Below are 21,639 nucleotides of genomic sequence, written 5' to 3'. Positions count from 1 at the left end.
CATCCAGTTTCCCCGAGTGGGTAAACCTCATGTAACTATGGTATAATATAAAAAGCAGGGATTTTAACATTGACACAATATGTGTATATTTCACATCAGTTATAGCATGTGTAAATTTGTGCGCCCATATCCACAATCAAATACACAACCATCTTCCTCATGCTGCCCTTTATACACACCCCTCACTCCCCCCATTCTTAGTTCCTAGAAGCCACTAATCTGTTTTTCATTTCTATAATTTTGTCATTTTGAGAATATTGTATAGATTAAACGTACACTATGTGGAATTCTGAGATTGACTTTTTTCACTGAGCATAATGCCCTATGTAGGCATATTGATCGTTTGTCCCTTTTTATTGCTAAGTAGTATTCCATGATGTGGAATATGGAATATGGACCTCGTTTTGTTTAACCATTTATCTGTTGAGGGACATCTGACTGCAGTGTTTAGTTATTGCTGCTATGAATAATAGCATACCCGCTTCTATGTAGACATGACATTTCATTTCTCTGGGATAAATGCCCAGGAGGGCAGTTGCTCAGTCATATGGAAAATGTTTATTTAGTTTTAAGGAAAATGCCAAACTGCTTTTCAAAGTAGTGGTGACATTTTACATTCCCACCAGCAATGTATGAGAAACCCAGTCTCTCTACATCCTCACCAGCATTTGAAATGGTCACTACTTTTTATTTTAGCAGTTCTCATCATAGGCTTAATTTGCATTTCCCTAAAGGGTAGCAACGATGAATAACATTTTACATGACTATTTTCTCTCTATATATGTTCCCTTTGATGAAATGTCTTTTCCCGTTTTTTGCCTATTTTTGAATTGTATTTTGTGATTTGTTTGACTTAGAGTTTTATGAGTTATTATGTATTTTGTATATGAGGATTTGTTAGACGTGTTGTTTGCAAATATTTTCTTTCATTTTGTAATTTATCTTTCATCTTTTTAACAGGGTATCTTGCAGAAAAATTTAAAAAAATTTTACAAACCCAATTTATCAGCTCTTTCTCTTAAAAATTATAATTTTGGTGTCATGTCAAAAATTCTTCAGCACGTCACAGGTGCCAAAGGTTTTCTCCTATGCTATTTTCAAAATGTCTTATAAGCTTTCCATTTACAGTTAAATATATGGCACGTCTGAGTTCATTTTTCTTCTGTAAGTTGTGGGGCTTAGCTGACCTCTGTTTTGCCTGTGGTTATCCAGTTACAACAGCATCGTTTGTTGCAAAGACCATTCTTCTTCTATTGAATTATTTTAGCAGCTTCGTTGAAAATTACTTGGTTCTACCTCTGTGGTGCTGCTTCTTGCATCTATCTCTTTGCCAGTATTATACGTTCTTGGATAGAGTAGCTATATAATAATCCTTGAAATGGACGATTCTGTCCACTTTACTGTTATTTTTCAGAATGCGTTAGCTGTTCTAGTTGCTTTGTATTTCCACAGACATTTTACAATTACCTTCTCTATATCTATGAATAATGTCACTGCCCCTTCGGTAGGGATGGCATAATCTATATATCAATTTCAGGAGAATTGACGTCTTTACTATGTTGATTTCTTAAAGCAATGAAAACAGAATATTGTTCTATTTTTTGCCCTTTTGATTTATTTCTTCAGTATTGTGTAGTTTTCATCATAAAAATCCTATGCATGTTTTGTTAGATTGGCATTTAGGTAAATCATTTCTTCTTTTTTTGAGGGAATGTAAATGATATTTTGAAATTTTATTTTTCAACTATTAATGCTACTATGTAGCAATATAATTAATGTTTATATATTTACATTGCATCCTGAATCCTGTATATATGTGTGTATATATATATATATATATACACACACACACACACACACGTATATATATATATATATATATATGCACTTAGTTCTAGGTCTTTTGTTTCTATTTTCGATTTTTTTAATTCTTTGCATTTATTTACACAGATTATTAAGCAAATCAGGAGAGATATGTTCCTTTTTTCAGATCCATATCACATTACAATCTTTTTCTTGCCTATTTTGCTGCCTACAAATTTAAATACCATATTGAATACCAGTGATGAGTGCAGACATTCTTCATTTCTTCCTTATTTTAGGGGAAAGTCATTTAGCTTTTCACCATTAAGTATGATGTTAAATTTAGCGGTCTAATAGAAATTTTTTTCTCAGGTTGAGTTAGGTCCCCTCTATATCCATTTTTCTGAAAGTTTTTACCATGAATGGGTATCAATTAATACGACAATGTCAACTTTCTTGCTTAGCTTGTTAATGTAGTGGTTTATGTTCATTGATTTCCAAATACTGACCCTGTCTTACATTTCAGGAATAAACCGTACTTAGTGATGTGCAATTTTTATATATATTGCTGAATTTTATTTCTCAAAATTTTAAGGATTTTTGCTTTTACATCTATGAGAGATTTGGTCTGTAGGTTCTTTTGTTGTTGTTTTTTGCTTATTTTATTTTGCTTTGTTTGGTACTGTCTTTGCCTGGTTTTGGTATTGGGACAAACTGTCTTTATAAAATGAGTTGAAAATATTCCTCCTCTTTTACTTTCTGGAAGATACTGTGTACTATTTTTGTTGATTCTTTTTTTTTAACATCTTTATTGGAGTATAATTGCTTTACAATGATGTGTTAGTTTCTGCTTTATAACAAAGTGAATCAGTTATACATATGCATATATCCTTATATCTCTTCCTTCTTGCATATCCCTCCCTCCCACCCTCCCTATCCCACCCCTCTAGATGATCACAAAGCACCGAGCTGATCTCCCTGTGCTATGCGGCTGCTTCCCACTAGCTATTTATTTCACATTTGGTAGTGTATATATGTCCATGCCACTCTCTCACTTCCTCCCAGCTTACCCTTCCCCCTCCCTGTGTCCTCAAGTCCATTCTCTAGTAGGTCTGTGTCTTTATTCCCATCTTGCCCCTAGTTCTTCATGACCTTTTTTTTTTTTCTTAGATTCCATATATATGTGTTAGCATACAGTATTTCTTTTTCTCTTTCTGACTTACTTCACTCTGTATGACAGACTCTAGGTCCATCCACCTCACTACAAATAACTCAATTTCATTTCTTTTTATGGCTGAGTAATATTCCATTGTATATATGTGCCACATCTTCTTTATCCATTCCTCTGTTGATGGACACTTAGGTTGCTTCCATGTCCTGGCTATTGTAAATAGAGCTGCAATGAACATTGTGGTACATGACTCTTTTTGAATTATGGTTTTCTCAAGGTATATGCCCAGTAGTGGGATTGCTGGGTCGTATGGTAGTTCTATTTTTAGTGTCTTAAAGAACCTCCATACTGTTCTCCACAGTGGCTATATCAATTTACATTCCCACCAACAGTGCAAGAGGGTTCCCTTTTCTCCACACCCTCTCCAGCATTTATTGTTTCTAGATTTTTTGATGATGGCCATTCTGACCGGTGTGAGATATCTCTTTGTAGTTTTGATTTGCATTTCTCTAATTATTAATGATGTTGAGCATTCTTTCATGTGTTTGTTGGCGATCTGTATATCTTCTTTGGAGAAATATCTAACTCAGAATAGATTAAAGACTTAAATATAAGGCCAGACACTATCAAACTCTTAGAGGAAAACATAGGCAGAACACTCTATGACATAAATCACAGCAAGATCCTTTTTGACCCACCTCCTAGGGAAATGGAAGTAAAACCAAAAATAAACAAATGGGACCTAATGAAACTTAAAAGCTTTTGCACAGCAAAGGAAACCATAAACAAGACCAAAAGACAACCCTCAGAATGGGAGAAAATATTTGCAAATGAAGCAACTGACAAAGGATTAATCTCCAAAATTTACAAGCAGCTCATGCAGCTCAATATCAAAAAAACAAACAACCCAATCCAAAACTGGGCAGAAGACCTAAATAGACATTTCTGCAAAGAAGATATACAGATTGTTGATTCTTTACTTAAGGTTTAGTAGAACTCTCTAGTGGAACCATCTGGGCCAGGAGATTTCATTTTGGGGATTTTTAAAAATTAAGAATTTAACTTACTTAGTAAATAGCTATTCAAATGATCTATTCTTATCAGATGACTTGTGGTAATTTTTACTTTCCAAGGTCTTCATTAATTTTATCTAAGTTGTCAAATTTGTGTGTGTGGACTTTTCCATAGTATTTCCTTATTGTCACTTTGAAGTCTGCAGATTCTGTTATGACACCCCTGAGTCATTCCTGATACTAGTAATTGATGCCTTCTCTCTCTTTTTCTGTTAGGCTTGCTAGAGACTATTCAAAGAACCAGGATTACTTTCTCATTTATTTTCTCCGTTGAGTTCTGTGATCAGTTTAATGAATTCTGCTCTTATCTTTCTTATTTACTTCTTTTTGGTTGCTTTGGATTTTTATTGCTCTTCTGTTTCTGATTTCACACGGTGGGATTTTTAAATTGTTAACTTGAAACTTCCTTGTTTCTAACATAAACATTTAATTCTATAATTTCCTTCTTAGTACTGCATTCACTGCATTCCACAAATTTTGATATATTGTATTTCTGTTTTCATTCAATTCAATGTGTTTTTAATTTCCCTCAAGGCTTCCTCTTTGACAGGTGGATTTTCTTTTTAGAAGTGTGATGTCTATGTTCTAAGTATCTGGGGATTTTTGTTATATTTATAGAATTGATTACTAGTCTGATACAGTTAGTCAGAGAACATACTCCATATGATTTCACTTTTTTTTTCTTTTTCTTACAGTCCAAGATATGACCTTATCTCAGATACTATACTTGTATAAGACAAAATAGACTTTAAAACAAAAATTTTCCAAAGAGAGAGAAGGGCATTATATAATGAAAAAAAGGGTCAATTCAACAAAAAGTTACAATGATTGTAAATATATATGCATCCAACATCAGAGCACCTAATATATAAAAATATTGACAGATCTGAAGGGAAAAATTGACAGAAACACAGCAATAGTAGGAGACTTCAATATCCCACTTTCAGTAAATCTAAGAGTTGTAGTTTTTTTAAAAGAAAAACAAAATTTAAAAACTCTTAGATAAAGAAAAAAGAGATATACTCAAATAAATAAATTCAGAAATGAAAGAGGAGACATTACAATGGATAACACAGAAATAAAAAAGGATACACCAACAAATTGGATAACCGGGAAGAAACTGATAAATTCCTAGAGACATAAAAACTAAATACTGAATCAAGAAGAAATAGAAAGTCTGAACAGAATAATAACAAACAAGGATTACAAATAGTAAGCCAAACTTTCCAAAAAGAAAAGCCCAGGACCGAAATGCTGCATAGGTCAACTCTAAAAAACATTCAAATAAGAGTTAATACCAAACTTTCTTAAACCCTTCTAAAATATATAAAACACTCCTAAAATGAAGTTATGAAGCCAGCATCACCCTGATTCCAAATCCAGACAAGGACAGCATTAGAAAAGAAAACTACAGGCCAGTATCCCTGATGAACACTGATAGAAAACTCCTTGATGAAATATTAGCAAGTCAAATTTGAAACATATTAAAAGAATTATGTAACATATCCAACTGGAATTTATGCCCAGGATATAAGTATGGTTCAACATATAAAAATCAATCAGTGTGATACACCACATTAACAGAATAAAAGATAAAAAAAAATATTTCAATAAATACAGAAAAGCATTTGATAAAATTCAACATCCTTTCATGATAAGAAGTCTCAACAAAATAGGTACAGAAGAAACATCCCTCAACACAATAAGGCTATATTTGAAAAACCCACAACTAACATCATATTCAATAGGGAAAAACTGAAACTGTTTCTTCTAAGATCCGGAACAAGGCAGGGATGCCCACTCATGTCACTACTATTCAACATAGTATTGAAAGTGCTAGCCAGAGCAATTCGGCAAGAAAAGGAAATAAAAGGCATCCAAATTGGAAAGAAAGAAGTAAAATTATTTCTGTTTGCAGATGACATTATCATATATATATATTAAAAAAACCTAAAGACACCATAAAAATTGTTATAACTAATAAACAAATTTTACAAAGTCATAGGATACAAAATTGACATATAAAAGTCAGTGGCATCGCTATGCACTAACAAGGAACTATCTGAAAGGGAAGTTAAGAAAACGATCCCATGCACAATAGCAACAAAAAAGAATAAATTACTTAGGAATTAACTTTAAAAGGTGAAAGACTTGTACAATGAAGTTTATAAAACATTGATGAAGGAAATTTTAAAAGACACAAATAAATGGAAAGACAGCCCATGTTCATGAAATGGAATAATTAATATTGCTAAAATATCCACATTACCCAAGGTGATCTATAGATTCAGTGAAATACCTATCAAACATAATGATAATTTTTCCAGAAATAGAAAATATCCTAAATTCATATGGAATTGCAAAAGACCCCAAATAGCTAAAGCAATCTTGAGCAAGAAGAACAAAGCTGGAGGCATCACACTTCCTAACTTAAAATTGTATTACAAAGCTATAGTAATCAAAACAGTATGGTACAGGTATAAATATAGACATATAGACCAATGGAACAGAATAGAGATTCCAGAAATAAATCCACACATTTATGGCCAACTGATCATTGACAAAGGTTCCAAGAACACACAATGAGAGGACAGTCTCTGTAAAAAATGATGCTGGAAAAACTGGACAGCTACATGCAAAAGAAGGAAATTGGACCACTATCTCACACCATACATAAAAATCAACTTAAAATGAATTAAAGACTTAAATATAATACCTGATACCATAAAACTCCTAGGAGAAAACATAGGGAAAAACCTTCTTGACATTGGTCTTGCCAATAATATTTTGGCTATGACTCCAAAAGAATAGGCAACAAAAGCCAAAGTGGGTAAGTGGTACTATATTAAATTAAAAAGCTTTGTACAGCAAAGAAAATAATTTTTTAAAAAAATAAAAAGGCACTCTACAGAATGGGAAAAATTATTATTTGCAAGCCACGTATCCAAAAATGAGTTAATTTCAAAAATATATAAGGAACTCATACATCTGAATACCAAAATTACAAATAACTCAGTTAAAAACAAGCAAAGGGTCTAAGAGACACTTCTCAAAAAAAGAAACTTAAATAACTAACAAATATACGAGAAGTTGCTCAATGTTTCTAGTTCTCAGGGAAATGCAAATCAAAACCACAATGAGATATCACCTTACACCAATTAGGGCGACTATTATCAAAAGGACAAAGGATAACAATGTTGGCAAGGATGTGAAGAAGGGAACCCTGTGTACTGCTGGCGGGAATGTAAATTGGTACAACTCTTATGGAAAACAATATGAATATTCCTCAAAATAATTAAACAGGATTGCCACATTATCCAGCAATTCTACTTCTGGGTATATTTCCAAATAAAATGAAATCTGTATCTTGAAAATATATCTGCACCTCCATGTTCATTACAGCAGTATTCACAATAGTCAAGACATGGCAAAAACCCTAAATGTCCTTTAATAGATGAATGGATAAAGAAAATAGATCAGGTAGATGGATAGGTACATAGATACATAGGGATAGAGGTATGTGCATACACATAAAATGGAATATTATTCAACCTTACAGAAAGAGGACATCTTGTTATTTCTGACATGGGTGGAGCTGGAGTATATTATGCTAAGCAAAATAAGCAAGACACAGAAAGAGAAGTACAGCGTGATCTCACTTACATGTAGCATCTGAAATAGTCACGTTCAGAAGCAAAGAGTAGAGTGGGGGTTGCCAGGGACTCGGGGGAGGGGGAGGGAAATGGAGTGATGTTGGTCCAAGGGAACAAAGCTTCAGTTAGATAAGATTAATAGAGAGCTAACGTATAATGTGATGATTGTATGTAACAATATTGAACACTTGAAACTTGCAGCGAGGATAGATGGTAAATAAACCACCCCCAACACACACGATAGTAGTTATAGAGGTGACGGTATGTAAATTAGCCTGACTGTGCTACACTTTTTACAATGTATACGTATATCAGAACATCAAGTCATGCACCTTAAATACATACAGTGGTATATGTCTAAAATATCAAAATAAAGCTTTACAAAAGAAAACTTGAGCCAATGTTTTAAATATGGACACTGTTGCAGTGTTTCTTTTCTTTTAAAAATGATTTTTAAAGTGATAAAGTGATTTAGCAAATGGACTCAGATCTTGCTATATGTGATAAGTAGACAACTTTACATAAAACACGCTCTAATAGTACATTAATACATTCCCGGTTACAAGGCAAATACATTACAACCAGAGTTTTTTGAACAAGAGATATTGTTTGTTTGGGGAATATGAGTGTTTGAGTTGCCATATGTATTACAAGATTAAAAGTTCTAAGTAGCGTTTAAATTTTTGGTTGTGAAAAGTCTCAGAAATACTGAAAAAAGACGGGAGTTGGGGGAACATACTTTTTTGTTGTTGTTGTTGCTTTTGTTGTTTCATGGCTATAGAAGGACAATGTTATAATACAAAAGCCTGTTATATTTTTTTTCTCTGAAAGTAGAAATTCATAAATTCTCACTTCGTTACTCAGAAAGCTTAATAAATTTCCCATCTGTTTTCCAAAGCCTCATTAAACTTCCCAGAACTTTCCTAGTAGAACAGGGGAATGGTTCCCAATTGAAATCATGAGTAATATTGTAGTTATTTGACAATTTATTAAAAAGCTCATTTTACTGTATTGGGTACTTTTTAAAAAGTGCTTAATTGATGTTGTGAGTATAGGTACTAGTACATCAAGGATTACTACCATATACTCATAGTTGTGTCCATAGCTAAATTTTCCAGGTAAAAAATACAGTTTTTGTTTGTTAGTTTTAACATTTATTATCTTTAGGTATATCCATTTTAAAATTGTAATTTGATAATATGGCTAGACAATCCCCTGACTTCAAAACAGGCTGCCTTCTAAAAGCATTGTTGTCGCTGTATTCATTGAAATTCATGACCACTCCCCCCATGAAAACACTGTTATAATACTTCCTAAACTAGTGTGTACAGCATATTAATCCTAAATTACTGGATTTGAGGTCTGGCAGCCAAGGCAGTGCTTTTTGTACAATAAGAGAAAGAAAAAGAAAATTGCTTTTTTATTTAGTGGAACCATGCAGAGTTTGGAAACATTTCTAAATGGACTTCTTCCCCAAAACCCTTTCCTGCCCCCAATCTCCATGGCCTCAGAGACTTCAAGCTGCCATAAGAGACCTTCTCGCACAATATAAGGTTTAGTAAGACTTAAATCAGAAATTGAGGATTGAGTTCCAGTAAGGCTACTTTCCAGCTATTCTCTATAAATCGTCATTTTCTCGTTATAAATTGTGGATAAGTGTCTGCCTAAAAGGGTTGCCCTTGGGACAGTATGTTCCCTGGTTTGAAGGTAAAAACTGAATATATAACACTGTGAATGGAACATTTTGTATGCTCAGTAAGCATCTGTCAAAGATCCCACTGAAGAATTCATGATGTGCTGAAATTCGCCTTTTGGAAGAAAATAACCAGTCATCTAAGCAAATTCCTGTTTGGCAATTGAGGTCTCATAAATTAGGACGTTTAATATTCACAAAACTGGGCAGGTATTGAGGATGAAGGAGCTCCCTCTGCATAAAAGATGAAGGATCGGCTTCCTACTTATCCTGCTTGTCACAATTTCTGACTCTTTTTGGCATCTGGAACCAAAGGTTTTCTAAAACGCCAAGACCTTTTTGCTTTCACTGCAAACTCTCCAGAGCCCCAGCTGTTTAGATCATGGGGAAGAAAAATGAGGACAGGGCACGCTCCTGCTTGGTAATGCAGGTCCTTCATCAATCCTCTTTGGTGATGCCTCATAGCATAGAAGAAACTGGAGCAGCTGGAAATAAATCGGGGAAATTAGTAATTGTGTGTGTATGTGTGTGTGTGTGTGTGTGTGTATGTCTGTGTGTGTGTGTGTGTCTGTGTGTGTGTGTATGTCTGTGTGTGTATGTCTGTGTGTGTGTGTGTGTCTGTGTGTTACATACCACTTATTTCATCTAAAATTTTATTTCAAACGATTGGATTAGGAAAAGTAATATGTGATAAAGGAGAACTCTGGACAGGAGATTCCTCTACCTTTAAAAGAGCTCCTGAACTCCTGGGAATCATGAGGGTTCTGAATCATGTTTATTTCTCACTGAGAAGGTTTTTTCTCCTTATACATAATTTATTTTTCAAGCCTCTTATATTCTCCATAAGGATATTGACTTTTATTTACCCATGTGTGTTAAGAATCCAAATTATTGGGCTTCCCTGGTGGCGCAGTGGTTGAGAGTCCGCCGGCCGATGCAGGGGACATGGGTTCGTGTCCTGGTGCAGGAAGATCCCACATGCCGCGGAGCGGCTGGGCCCGTGAGCCATGGCCGCTGAGCCTGCGCGTCCGGAGCCTGTGCTCCGCAGCGGGAGAGGCCACAACAGTGAGAGGCCTGCGTACAGCAAAAAAAAAAAAAAAAAAATCCAAATTATTCTCTAACTTGGTAAACTAGAAAACTTAAGCTGGCATTTTTTAGGTAAAACAAATATATTAACCACCTCCAAAACAAGGAGCTGTTAAAGGGAACCTGTCCATGGTATGATGCATTTTCCTTCCTTTTTGCCAAAAGTCACCATTTATCTATAGAAGAAATGTAATTGTATTTTTATTTAATATAAGTAAAAACATTTTGAAAATCAGAATTTTAAGAATAAAGATACACTTGAAAGCATTTTCCAAGGAGGTAAAGTAACTCAAAATAATCAGGTCTGGTGTTATCATCTCATAATAAAAAAAAAAAGCAAAATTACAAAAGTCATGAAAGCATTTGAAAATGGAAAAAAATAAACTGAATTTTGACCTGAAAAATTAACTATTTGATTATGAAAACAGTAATTATTGGATCTATCTGGAAGCTCCCTGGGAAAGCCCATATTTGCAGTGCTTGTCATTACTTGACGTGACTCAGAACTTGTTCATTGGGAAAACCCATCCCAAGGTATGTACTGAAAACAGTTAGCAGCAATTTCTGTAAGATTACAGCAAATTGCGCTGGTGATTCCGGCTGTAACAGGTGTGAGGTGCTGTCTCACGGTGGGCTTGGCTTTCATCTCTCTGATGATGACTGATGGTAATCATCTTTCCATGTACGTGCTGGCCATCTATCTACGTGTCTTCTCTGGAAAAATGTCTATTCATATCTTCTGCTCATTCTTTAATCAGATTGTTTGTTTTTTTGCTGTTGAGTTATATGAATTCTTTATACGTTTTGGATAGTAAGCCCTTATCAGATATATGGTTTGAAAATCCTCCTTTCAGATGCTCAACCAAAGATCTTGGAATCATCCTTGACTCAATTTTACTGTCAATCCCACACATTTTTTAACTGGAAACTTTACAACTTCCCTTCTTTCAATCTTATTCCCAGAGAGTTGATTATCAACAGTGTGGCCAGAATTATCATTTTGATACTCAATACCAATTCTTGTCACTCTGTGCTGAAAAGTCTCCAGTGGTTTTCCATGGCAGTCAGAGTAAAGCTCATAAAGGGCTCGTCTGCACTACAGTTTCTGGCCTGAGTTATATCTTTGACCTCATTTCCTATTAATTACTCCATAATTCACTCCATCCCAGCGCTGATGGTCCCTGGCTTTCCTCAAGCTCTCCTAGAATGTCTCTGTCTCAGGGCCTTTGAAATTGACTTCTGCCGGGAATGTTTCTCTCACAAACATCCAGGTGGTTTACTCCTTTGTCCCGTTAGGTTTCACCTCCAGAACAATATGGATTTCCCTGTCCTGCATGCCCTCCCACACTCTGCTCTCTTCCATGCCTTATTTTCTGGAGTATACTTATTATTATATTCAGAAACATTATATTTAACTTGTTTATGCCCTTATCTGTTGTCTCCTGCCACAAGAATGTAACTCCCATTAGACCATTTTTTTCTGTCTGTTCTGCTCACTACTTTATCTTTTCACCAAGAAAAAGACTAGATGCATAGTAAGCACTCAATAAATATTCATTGAATGAATGAATGATTAACTTTTGAGGAGAATTATGTTTAGTGAGATTCCTGGGGCTCAGAAGAGCTCTATTACAAGGAGATGGTAAGTAGCTTGGTGGACTCACCTGTGGATGCGCTGTAGCTAGGTAAATTCTGTAGGTCAGAATTTACATTAGAAATGAGGGAAAAAGTGTTACTAGTGTATACAGAAATGCAAATCGAAGCCTTAGGAGTGGATGTGATGACCAAAGGTGACTACCGAGCCCGAGGGAAGATGAGTTGACTCTGGAATCAAGGACCAAACTTGAACACATCTCTGCCTCTTATTTTATCTTCTAATTACCTATCATTTCCTGCCTACCCACATCCAAAAAAAGGCGTAAAAATTTGAAAGTGCCCAAGTCCGCATCAAATAATTGACATATACTTGACAAGGTACGAATCACTGAAAATACTAATCATCCCCCAAATATCTATATATTTAGACTATTTGCTTTTTTGACAACCAAGATATAATCTCCAATCTAATAAAGTACGGCACAATTATTTTTGAGAAAAAGTTGTTATATTTTTGCCTAGTTGCAACGCTCAACAGTATTCTCCCCTTCACCAGTGTAAATTGTATGTTTTTTATTGTTTTGTTTTTTAATAATATACAAGCATATCTCATGCTTTCCAGAACTTTCCCATCCTTTTTACAGCTGGTGGATTTTTAGGGATTGACGCTGAACGTATTCAAAGTCTGCACCTGAAATAAACCGGCTACACAGAGAACGAAGGGGTGAATTTTGGGCTTGAATTAAGGCCAGAGGAAACCTGCTAGGTGACCAATAACACATCGCGGTGACATGAAGCAGATCGCTAAAAATATGTCTCCTGAAATCATAATGACTGAGTAAAATCATTTTGAGTTGGAATCATTTTAGGAATTTAAAATAGTTAAACCAGATCTTTGCTGTTTTAACATTTGCCATAGGAAACTGACTAAGATATTCTGAAGTTTTGGAGGGAATCACTCTGACAGCATAGCTATTTCATCTACATTGTACCAAACTCTGAATCTATATTGTGGCCTATTGTCCTCCTATTACATATCTGAGAAAGTACTACTGAAGTGAACTATTTTATTTAAATAGTTCCTTGGTACATGACAGATATTACAATATGTCCTAGGTGAATGAATACATTATTTTCCATTGCCACATACCATGAATTGAAAGCACCATCAGCAATGTGCCTATTACTTGCAATTCTGCATCCTTTATTACTATGTATTGACATAGCGTCAGTTTCGTCAGCAATTCCATAGGGTTTCTTACGCTCTAGTTATCCTCTCTGTGACAAGTTTATCAAATAGACCTCATCAAGCACATATTTTTATTCTTCTTCTCTCAATCCTTTTGGAATTAGATCATTTTTATGGGACTATTGATGGTTTTTCATAAAAATACTTGTGACGTCAGCTTTCGAAACCTATCCTGAGCACCGACTCATGATTTTACAGCTAATCTGATATCATTTGTGGTTTGAAGTAACTTCTTTGTATTTTCATTTCAATATATATATCATTTGGTGCTACTGGTTGGTGCTACATTTCCTTAAGTACCCAAATGGGAAATATATTTCCAAAACTCCAAACAGTTAGTGGGCCCTGGCTAACATTTTTTTGACAACCAAGTATGTTAATCAGAATTAATTAAATTTAAAATGAATGCATTCATTATATTTTGGAAGTGAACCCTTTGGCTTCTAGTGCCTTAAACGTTCATATCCCCTTGCTCTCAGTATTTCATATTCATTGTCCTACGACAAACAGCAACTTATTCTAGATAGTAGTGAAGAATACTTAATTATTCCAATCCAAATTTTTCATTTGAATTGTGTGTAAAGAGATAAAAATACTTTTAAAGCTGTTTCTCTTTACTTACACTATGTCAAAAGTAGAATTTTAATCTGGCCAAATACATTTCTATGCAGCATTTATCAATATTGAAAAGACTCTCATGGGTGATAAGAATGTTTAGTTCTTCTGACTCTCGGGCCACTGTATTTTGAAGTCAATTGGCAATGCATTTGAAAGTAACATATTGAACAATAATGCCTACAGTGTCCATAAGTTAGATGTCATTGATTCTAGTTAAGTTTATTGCACTTGAAAGAAAAGCTCTGGCTATTATCTAGTGGTGTAGTTATTCTCCATTTATTTTCAGGACGCTGGTTTCTATTTCACGTGACCACCTCTCTCTCCCTTTCAGGAGCTGGAATTTTCGAACCTGTTTGCTGTTCTTCACTGCATTCACTCGTTCTTTGCCGCCAAGGTGGCTTGTTTGGACCCTCTCTTTTTAGGCAATCAGGCTACTGCCTCTGCTGCTCCCAGCTCCGGCATGATGAGCAAAGCCAAGTACGTGACTTGACGGCCTGAGCTTGGCATCCCTCTTACCTTGACTTATAAAAACAATCATACTCGTCGCTGTAGACCCTGGAGAAGCAATCACATCATAGTCAACAGTGAAGCCAAGTTGAAATTTCAGCAGAAAAGCAGGTCATACGTATCTCAGAAGCACTTCTGTTTTGAAGGCCTCTGGGAATCATCCTGAATGAACAGGATAGCTTGCTCTCTATCGGTGGGTCGGTGCCAGTGTGTTGCTTTCATCAGAAGAGAAGACGAAAGAATGAATGACTCGAGTATGTAAATAATATAAAAAATTGTAAGCTACCTATAAATAAAAATACCCATTAAATGGTCATTTCGGCATTTTAGATTATTTGGTATGACAGATACATGATGGGCCTGGTCAGGAACGAATACCCCATCACTGCATCAGGAACAACAGAAAGGAGACAGTTGCACAGAGACCAGCAGGCAAAAACCCTCGTCAAAGAAGAAAGCACTTTAACTCACTGGTGTGCACTTCTCCTTGTACCCTCATCCCGTGATTTGACACTGGCGCTCCAATGTTTGTTTATCTTATTGTAGAATATTGCTGAGAATTGCAAAAGGACCATTACATTTTACCTACGGTAGACACAATGTGAAACAGACTATTTCTTCCTTGGGTCACTGACACTGAGTGTTTTATTTGCAGCCAGTGACATTCAAAGATGCCAAAATGTGTCACTTTAATGATGAATGAAGGGAACATCCATGAACCTCTTGTTCTTTCCTTCATTTAAGGAGATTTATATTTTACCTGGAGTTTATTATTAAATTAAAATTTCATGAATTTTCAGTGACCCCCAAAACCTTGTAGAGAAAATAATATCAACCCATGCGGTGTAAGAAACAATTCTGTGTAATCCTGACCCTACCTGTTAATGCTGAACCACAGTGTCCCTAGGAAGCATTCTCAAAGCTGTGACTTACGTTGGGTGAATGACATCTTTCCATTTTAGTTAAAGTTTATGAAAGAATAAGGTGAGATATGAAAATAAAATTTTAAATTTCTGACTTGTCATGAAAAGTGATTATGTAATGCCAAACTGTTTGAGTTATTTTAGGTGTCTTGTCTTAGGAATGCAAGTGTGAAGAGATTGGGAATTTGAAAGCCCTGAAGTTGTGTGCACACGACTCGGATCCCAGGTGTTACATAACTATTTGTATAACATTTTCTTTCCTTCAAAGCAGCTGTACTGAAATTTACTTTTAAACAACCACCTTCCCATTAAGAAAAAAATTGCTTTTTTTAATACACATGTTCCCAACTAAATCAAACATTGGATCCTTCCTTGTGAAAATGACCAATTATCTAATAAGGTGGATTGATTTTTTTTAATAAGAAAGAAAAAAGTCACTCAAGAAGGAAACATTATTTGTAAAAAGGACACATGAAAATTATAATTAAAAATAAACATCAAACTATTTCCATAATCATTATAAATTATTAATTCACTTTTCATCTGATTAACTCTTAAGTGCATTAAATTGAAAAGGAAAAGTGAAGGTTCACAGTTGTACCTGGCAAGTGTTAAGTTCTATCTAGGATGACTTTTGAAAAGAACTGGGGCAGGACTTCCCTGGTGCAATGGTTAATAATCCGCCTGCCAACATAGGGGACACAGGTTCGAGCCCTGGTCCAGGAAGATCCCACATGCTGTGGAGCAACTAAGCCCGTGAGCCAAAACTACTGAGCCTGCGAGCCACAACTACTGAGCCCACACACCACAACTGCTGAAGCCCATACGCCTAGAGCCCGTGCTCCGCAGCAAGAGAAGCCACCACAATGAGAAGCCCACGCACCGCAACAAAGAGTAGCCCCCGCTTGCCGCAACTAGAGAAAGCCCTTGCGCAGCAAAGAAGACCCAACACAGCCAAAAAATAAAAAAAAATAAAAAGAACTGGGGCAAACTGGACAATATACAGTTTAATATAATTTATACTGAACATCAAACTAAATACATATCCATAATTGGGATAACACTATGGAATTATTGCTCACTGTGTTTTGATCAAACAGAGCAGTCCTTTTATTGGATTGGCCAAAAAGTTCGTTCGGGCTTGTCCGTAAGATCTTTTTGGCCAGCCCAGTAAAATCAGAAGCCCACCAAAAACAGGCTTCAGGAGGCCACCAGCTCAGGCGATGGAGTGGAGGGAGGGGGCAGCTGCCTTAGGATCCGCAGCCGCAGTGGCCAGCTCATCACAGACCCTCTGTTACCAGCTCGAGTTTCGTGTCAGCCCGCCCCGCGCTAGGGTGACGTCTGTGTGTCCGTGGTGTGAGAATCAGTGGATTCACAGGCAATATGAAATGGGCTGCTTAGCCTAAAGAAAGAAAAAGGGTTTTAAAACTTTCTACAAGTGTAATGTAATCATTAAAAAAAAAAGTCAGGTTTTGTAAAACTCCATTTAAAAAATACAAAAAGGTGATTTAATTAAATATCCTTTTTGTGTATCATAAAAATCTTCTAGGCTGTACTTACGTGTATAATAAAGGAAAAGGTGCACAATGAGATATGTGTGGGTATATATCTCCTTGTACAACACACACACACACACACACACTCGTATATATATAATAAAATGCTAATCCCATATTATATAGAAGAATATATTTCAAATAAATATATTAATATACTTTAAATTTACACTGTAAATTGTAGCCTGAATTAAAATTTATGATAATACCATATTGTGTTTATTTTTGATACTCTTGAAAAAAAAGCCATGGGCCCAAATTGCTACTTAACATGATTAGTGGAGAAGCCACCTACTAAAAAATATTATTTTGATTTTCCTCAGTTAGCAAATAGTGTTGAATGTTTCCTTTCACAGTGCAATGAGTAGACACTGTCATTTGCTATAACTTGGACTACTTGAATAAGAAAGTTTAGAAATGAACAAAAATACTCAGATAAATCTCTATTTCTCATGTAATTTAGGTTTAGGTGCATGAGATTTATTCATCATATCCTGGTTCGTATTAGGGCACATTTTAACAACAGAATGCTTAATTATGTGCTAACCTCTCCAGTGCCTTGGTATATGTGTGTATGTGTGTGTGTGTGTGTGCATACACATTATACATATATATGCATATATGTATACATATGTATGTATATATATATACACACTAAGGGTTATATAATTATAGTGTACATAGCACAAGCTTGAAGGGAACATTACATTATACGTACTTGGATCAGAGAAGGGAAATCTTTGCTAACTACTATAATCATGTATTTTGCCTGATAAAGAATAACAATTCATTTAAGCTGAAGTATATTAAAGCAGGGGCATTTTTAATTTGTTATATTGCCACAAGTATTTACTTCAAATACTTTAGTAGATAATGTAAGTATAATGTGTACCCCAACATGTACCATCCAACACTGTTTTTAAGGGAAAATAATCAGCGTATCATTTCTTGCCCGTTTTTCAGGCATGTACCAACTAAGCGTTTTAAAGCCTTTGATCACAAAGCTCATTCGGCAGAAGCAGCGTAATTCCCTGAAAATAAATGTCAATCCCATATTCATTAGGGCAACAGAGAGACTTTCTTTTTGTACATTAGTTTAAAGTTAGAGATTTCCCTCATTTTCTAAAGCAAAGCTTGTCATCAGCTTTGTTTACATGGCATGCTGGATTTGAGAAATGCTTGATTTATTTCTGTGGAAAAATAATCATCCTAACAATGATTCAGAACTATCGCTACAAAGCAGCAATGTGGGGAAGCTTTAAAAGCACAAGGACGATCTTGGGTTTAACTTTTTAAGGTAAGTGTCGATTTCTGATAATATTAACACACATGTTGCTACCCTTAATACTGAAGTCCTGATGACTCTCCACAAGGAAATGCTTTATTCATTCCTCTAGAACTCTTGTTTATGATTTATTCTTATTCCTGAATACTTTAAAATCATAATTCACTTCTTTGCACATTTGATGTTGCTTTTAAAGATAAATAAAATATTATAAATGTTATATATTTATACATATTAAAATGCAATGAAAATGCCAGAAATATGAAATGTATTTATTTCATTTTTAATTGTTTTGGTCGATGTTTGTAAAAACATTACCTGTGTTTTTAATTAATATCTGTGACAAAAGCTTGTCACTTTGTTCTTTAAGTTCATTAATGTACTACTAGTAAAACTGTACCTTTTTTAATAATGCATACTGGAAAATAAAAACAGATAATTTTTTCTACATCTGTGTTTTCACTTCTTGGGTTTGATTTGTAAGTTTTACAGATATTTAGAGCATGACCTTGGAAGACTTAGCTGCCATGAACAGGGCCAGTGGTGAGCAGCCTGCCTTGGGGTGCATACCTCTTAAGACATGATTTCTTCTGGTCCATCAATATTTATGAAGATTACCTACCTGACCCCTAAAAGGCCTTAAAGACTGAACAAAGATGATATTTGCCAAATTACTTAAGCAATCGGAGTTACAACATTTGAAAGCAAGACAACTTTGATAGCCTCACAATGGTCCATTATGAGCTGAATCTATACTGAGAGGACTGGTCTGACTGGGCATCATTTGCTGGTCATTTGTACCTGTGAAGAAGCTCATCACTTTATGTCATAAAAGACCACAGTTGTCTTTCAGGTAATTACAGTGCCATAAGCATGAGTGATCACAGAAATAATTTTAAAACGACTCTGATATCTACATTATTCTAGTTGTTGAATGCACATCTTTACCTTCTCTCATTTTTTAGTTTCAGAAAAAAACACTGCTGAAAAATTAACACATGTTCATCATAAGTAATTAAAGCAATTAAAAAGAGTACAAAAAATTCAAATAGATATCATATTAAGTCTCATCACCACAAAAAAATAAGCACAATTCATTTTTGATGAACTTTATTCTATACATATATCTATGTTTACATAAAGGTAAAAAGAAATATAATTAGTCGATGTACAACTACATAGATTTAAATGCTTAAGTAAATATATTCCAGCAAAAAGTACAACATAAAATAAATAGATTACTATGTCTTGGAGGAATATATGAACAAGAATAGCAAAATGTGAATTCTTGAAAGTTACCTACATATTAGCAAAAAATGAAATTATGAATATATTTTAAGGGGATCATGACCTCAAGAATATTCTCTTTAAAAAAAATTTTAAGATAAATTGAGGCAAATTTTGGACATTACAAGAAAAAATCAAACTTTTCAGAGTGTAGTATTGTAAGTTCCGAATAATGAGTATGATTGGGAACCACCATCAAGTTCAAAATACAGAACAGTTCACTCTCACCTGTAAGTCCCCAGTGTCATTTTCTAGGCAACCCCTCTGCTACTCCTGAACCTTGTCAACTGTTGATCTGCTGTATGTCCCATAGGTTTCCCTTTGCAAATTGAAATGTATGGGATATTGTCTTTTGAGATTATTCTCTTTTTGGGGATCACTTCTCTCAAGAAAGTCTTTCTGGGAATGTTCTCTTAAGAGGATACCTGAACTAAATACTAGCAAACAGAATCCAACAGCACCTTAAAAGGATTATACACCATGATCAAGTGGGGTTTATCCCAGGAATGCAAGGATTCTTCAATATACGCAAATAAATCAATGTGATACACCATATTAACAAATTGAAGGAGAAACACCATATGATCATCTCAATAGATGCAGAGAAAGCTTTTGACAAAATTTGACACCCATTTATGATAAAAAAAAAACCCTCCAGAAAGTAGACATAGAGAGAACATACCTCAACATAATAAAGGCCATATATGACAAACCCATAGCCAACATTGTTCTCAATGGTGAAAAGCTGAAACCACTTCCTCTAAGATCAGGAACAAGACAAGGTTGTCCACTCTCACCACTATTATTCAACATAGGTTTGGAAGTTTATCCACAGCAATCAGAGAAGAAAAAAGAAATAAAAGTAATCCAAATCGGAAAAGAGAAGTAAAACGGTCATGTTTGCAGATGACATGATACTATACATAGAGAATCCTAAAGATGCTACCAGAAAACTACTAGAGCTAATCAATGAATTTGTTAAAGTAGCAGGATACAAAATTAATGCACAGAAATCTCTTCCATTCCTATACACTAATGATGAAAAATCTGAAAGAGAAATTAAGGAAACACCCCATTTACCATTGAAAAAAATGGATAAAATACCTAGGAATAAACCCACCTAAGGAGACAAAAGACCTTATGCAGAAAACTATAAGACACTGATGAAAGAAATTAAAGATTATACAAACAGATGGAGAGATATACCATATTGTTGGATTGGAAGAATCAACATTGTGAAAATGACTATACTACCCAAAGCAATCTACTGATTCAATGCAATCCCTATCAAGCTACCAATGGCATTTTTCACAGAACTAGAACAAAACATTTCACAATTTGTATGGAAACGCAAAAGACCCCGAATAGCCAAAGCAATCTTGAGAACGAAAAACGGAGCTGGAGGAATCAGGCTTCCTGACTTCAGACTATACTACAAAGCTACAGTAATCAAGACAGTATGGTACTGGCACAAAAACAGAAATATAGATCAATGGAACAGGATAGAAAGCCCAGAGATAAACCCATGCACATATGGTCACCTTATCTTTGACAAAGGAGGCAGGAATGTACAGTGGAGAAAGGACAGCCTCTTCAATAAGTGGTGCTGGGAAAACTGGACAGCTACATATAAAAGTATGAGATTAGATCACTCCCTAACACCATACACAAAAATATGCTCAAAATGGATTAAAGACCTAAATGTAAGTCCAGAAACTATCAAACTCTTAGAGGAAAATATAGGCAGGACACTCTATGACATAAATCACAGGAAGGTCCTTTTTGACCCACCTCCTAGAGAAATGGAAATAAAAACAAAAGTAAACAAATGGGACCTAATGAAACTTAAAAGCTTTTGCGCAGCAAAGGAGACCATAAAGAAGACCAAAAGACAACCCTCAGAATGGGAGAAAATATTTGCAAATGAAGCAACTGACAAAGGATTAATCTCCAAAATTTATAAGCAGCTCATGCAGCTTAATAACAAAAAAACAAACAACCCAATCCAAAAATGGGCAGAAGACCTAAATAGACATTTCTCCAAAGAAGATATACAGGTGCCAACAAACACATGAAAGAATGCTCAACATCACTAATCATTAGAGAAATGCAAATCAAAACTACAATGAGATATCATCT

General features: G+C 35.0%; 1 protein-coding gene across 6 annotated transcripts in view; it reads left to right on the top strand.

The window, feature by feature from the left end:
• Positions 1 to 18,663, top strand: part of SNTG1 (syntrophin gamma 1) — a 476,492-nt gene extending 457,829 nt beyond the window's left edge. For all 6 annotated transcript variants that reach the window (XM_067712365.1, XM_067712364.1, XM_067712363.1 and 3 more), the window contains one exon: positions 14,274 to 18,663. In XM_067712365.1, the coding sequence (XP_067568466.1) occupies positions 14,274 to 14,432 (159 nt within the window). In that variant the 3' untranslated portion in view covers positions 14,433 to 18,663. The remainder of the gene's footprint in view (positions 1 to 14,273) is intronic.
• Positions 18,664 to 21,639: the final 2,976 nt, after the last annotated feature.

Source organism: Pseudorca crassidens, chromosome 17, assembly GCF_039906515.1.
Source record: "Pseudorca crassidens isolate mPseCra1 chromosome 17, mPseCra1.hap1, whole genome shotgun sequence".
NCBI lineage: Eukaryota > Metazoa > Chordata > Mammalia > Artiodactyla > Delphinidae > Pseudorca > Pseudorca crassidens.
The sequence above is the reverse complement of the archived record's forward strand: the minus strand, read 5'-3'. Positions and strand labels throughout refer to the sequence as shown.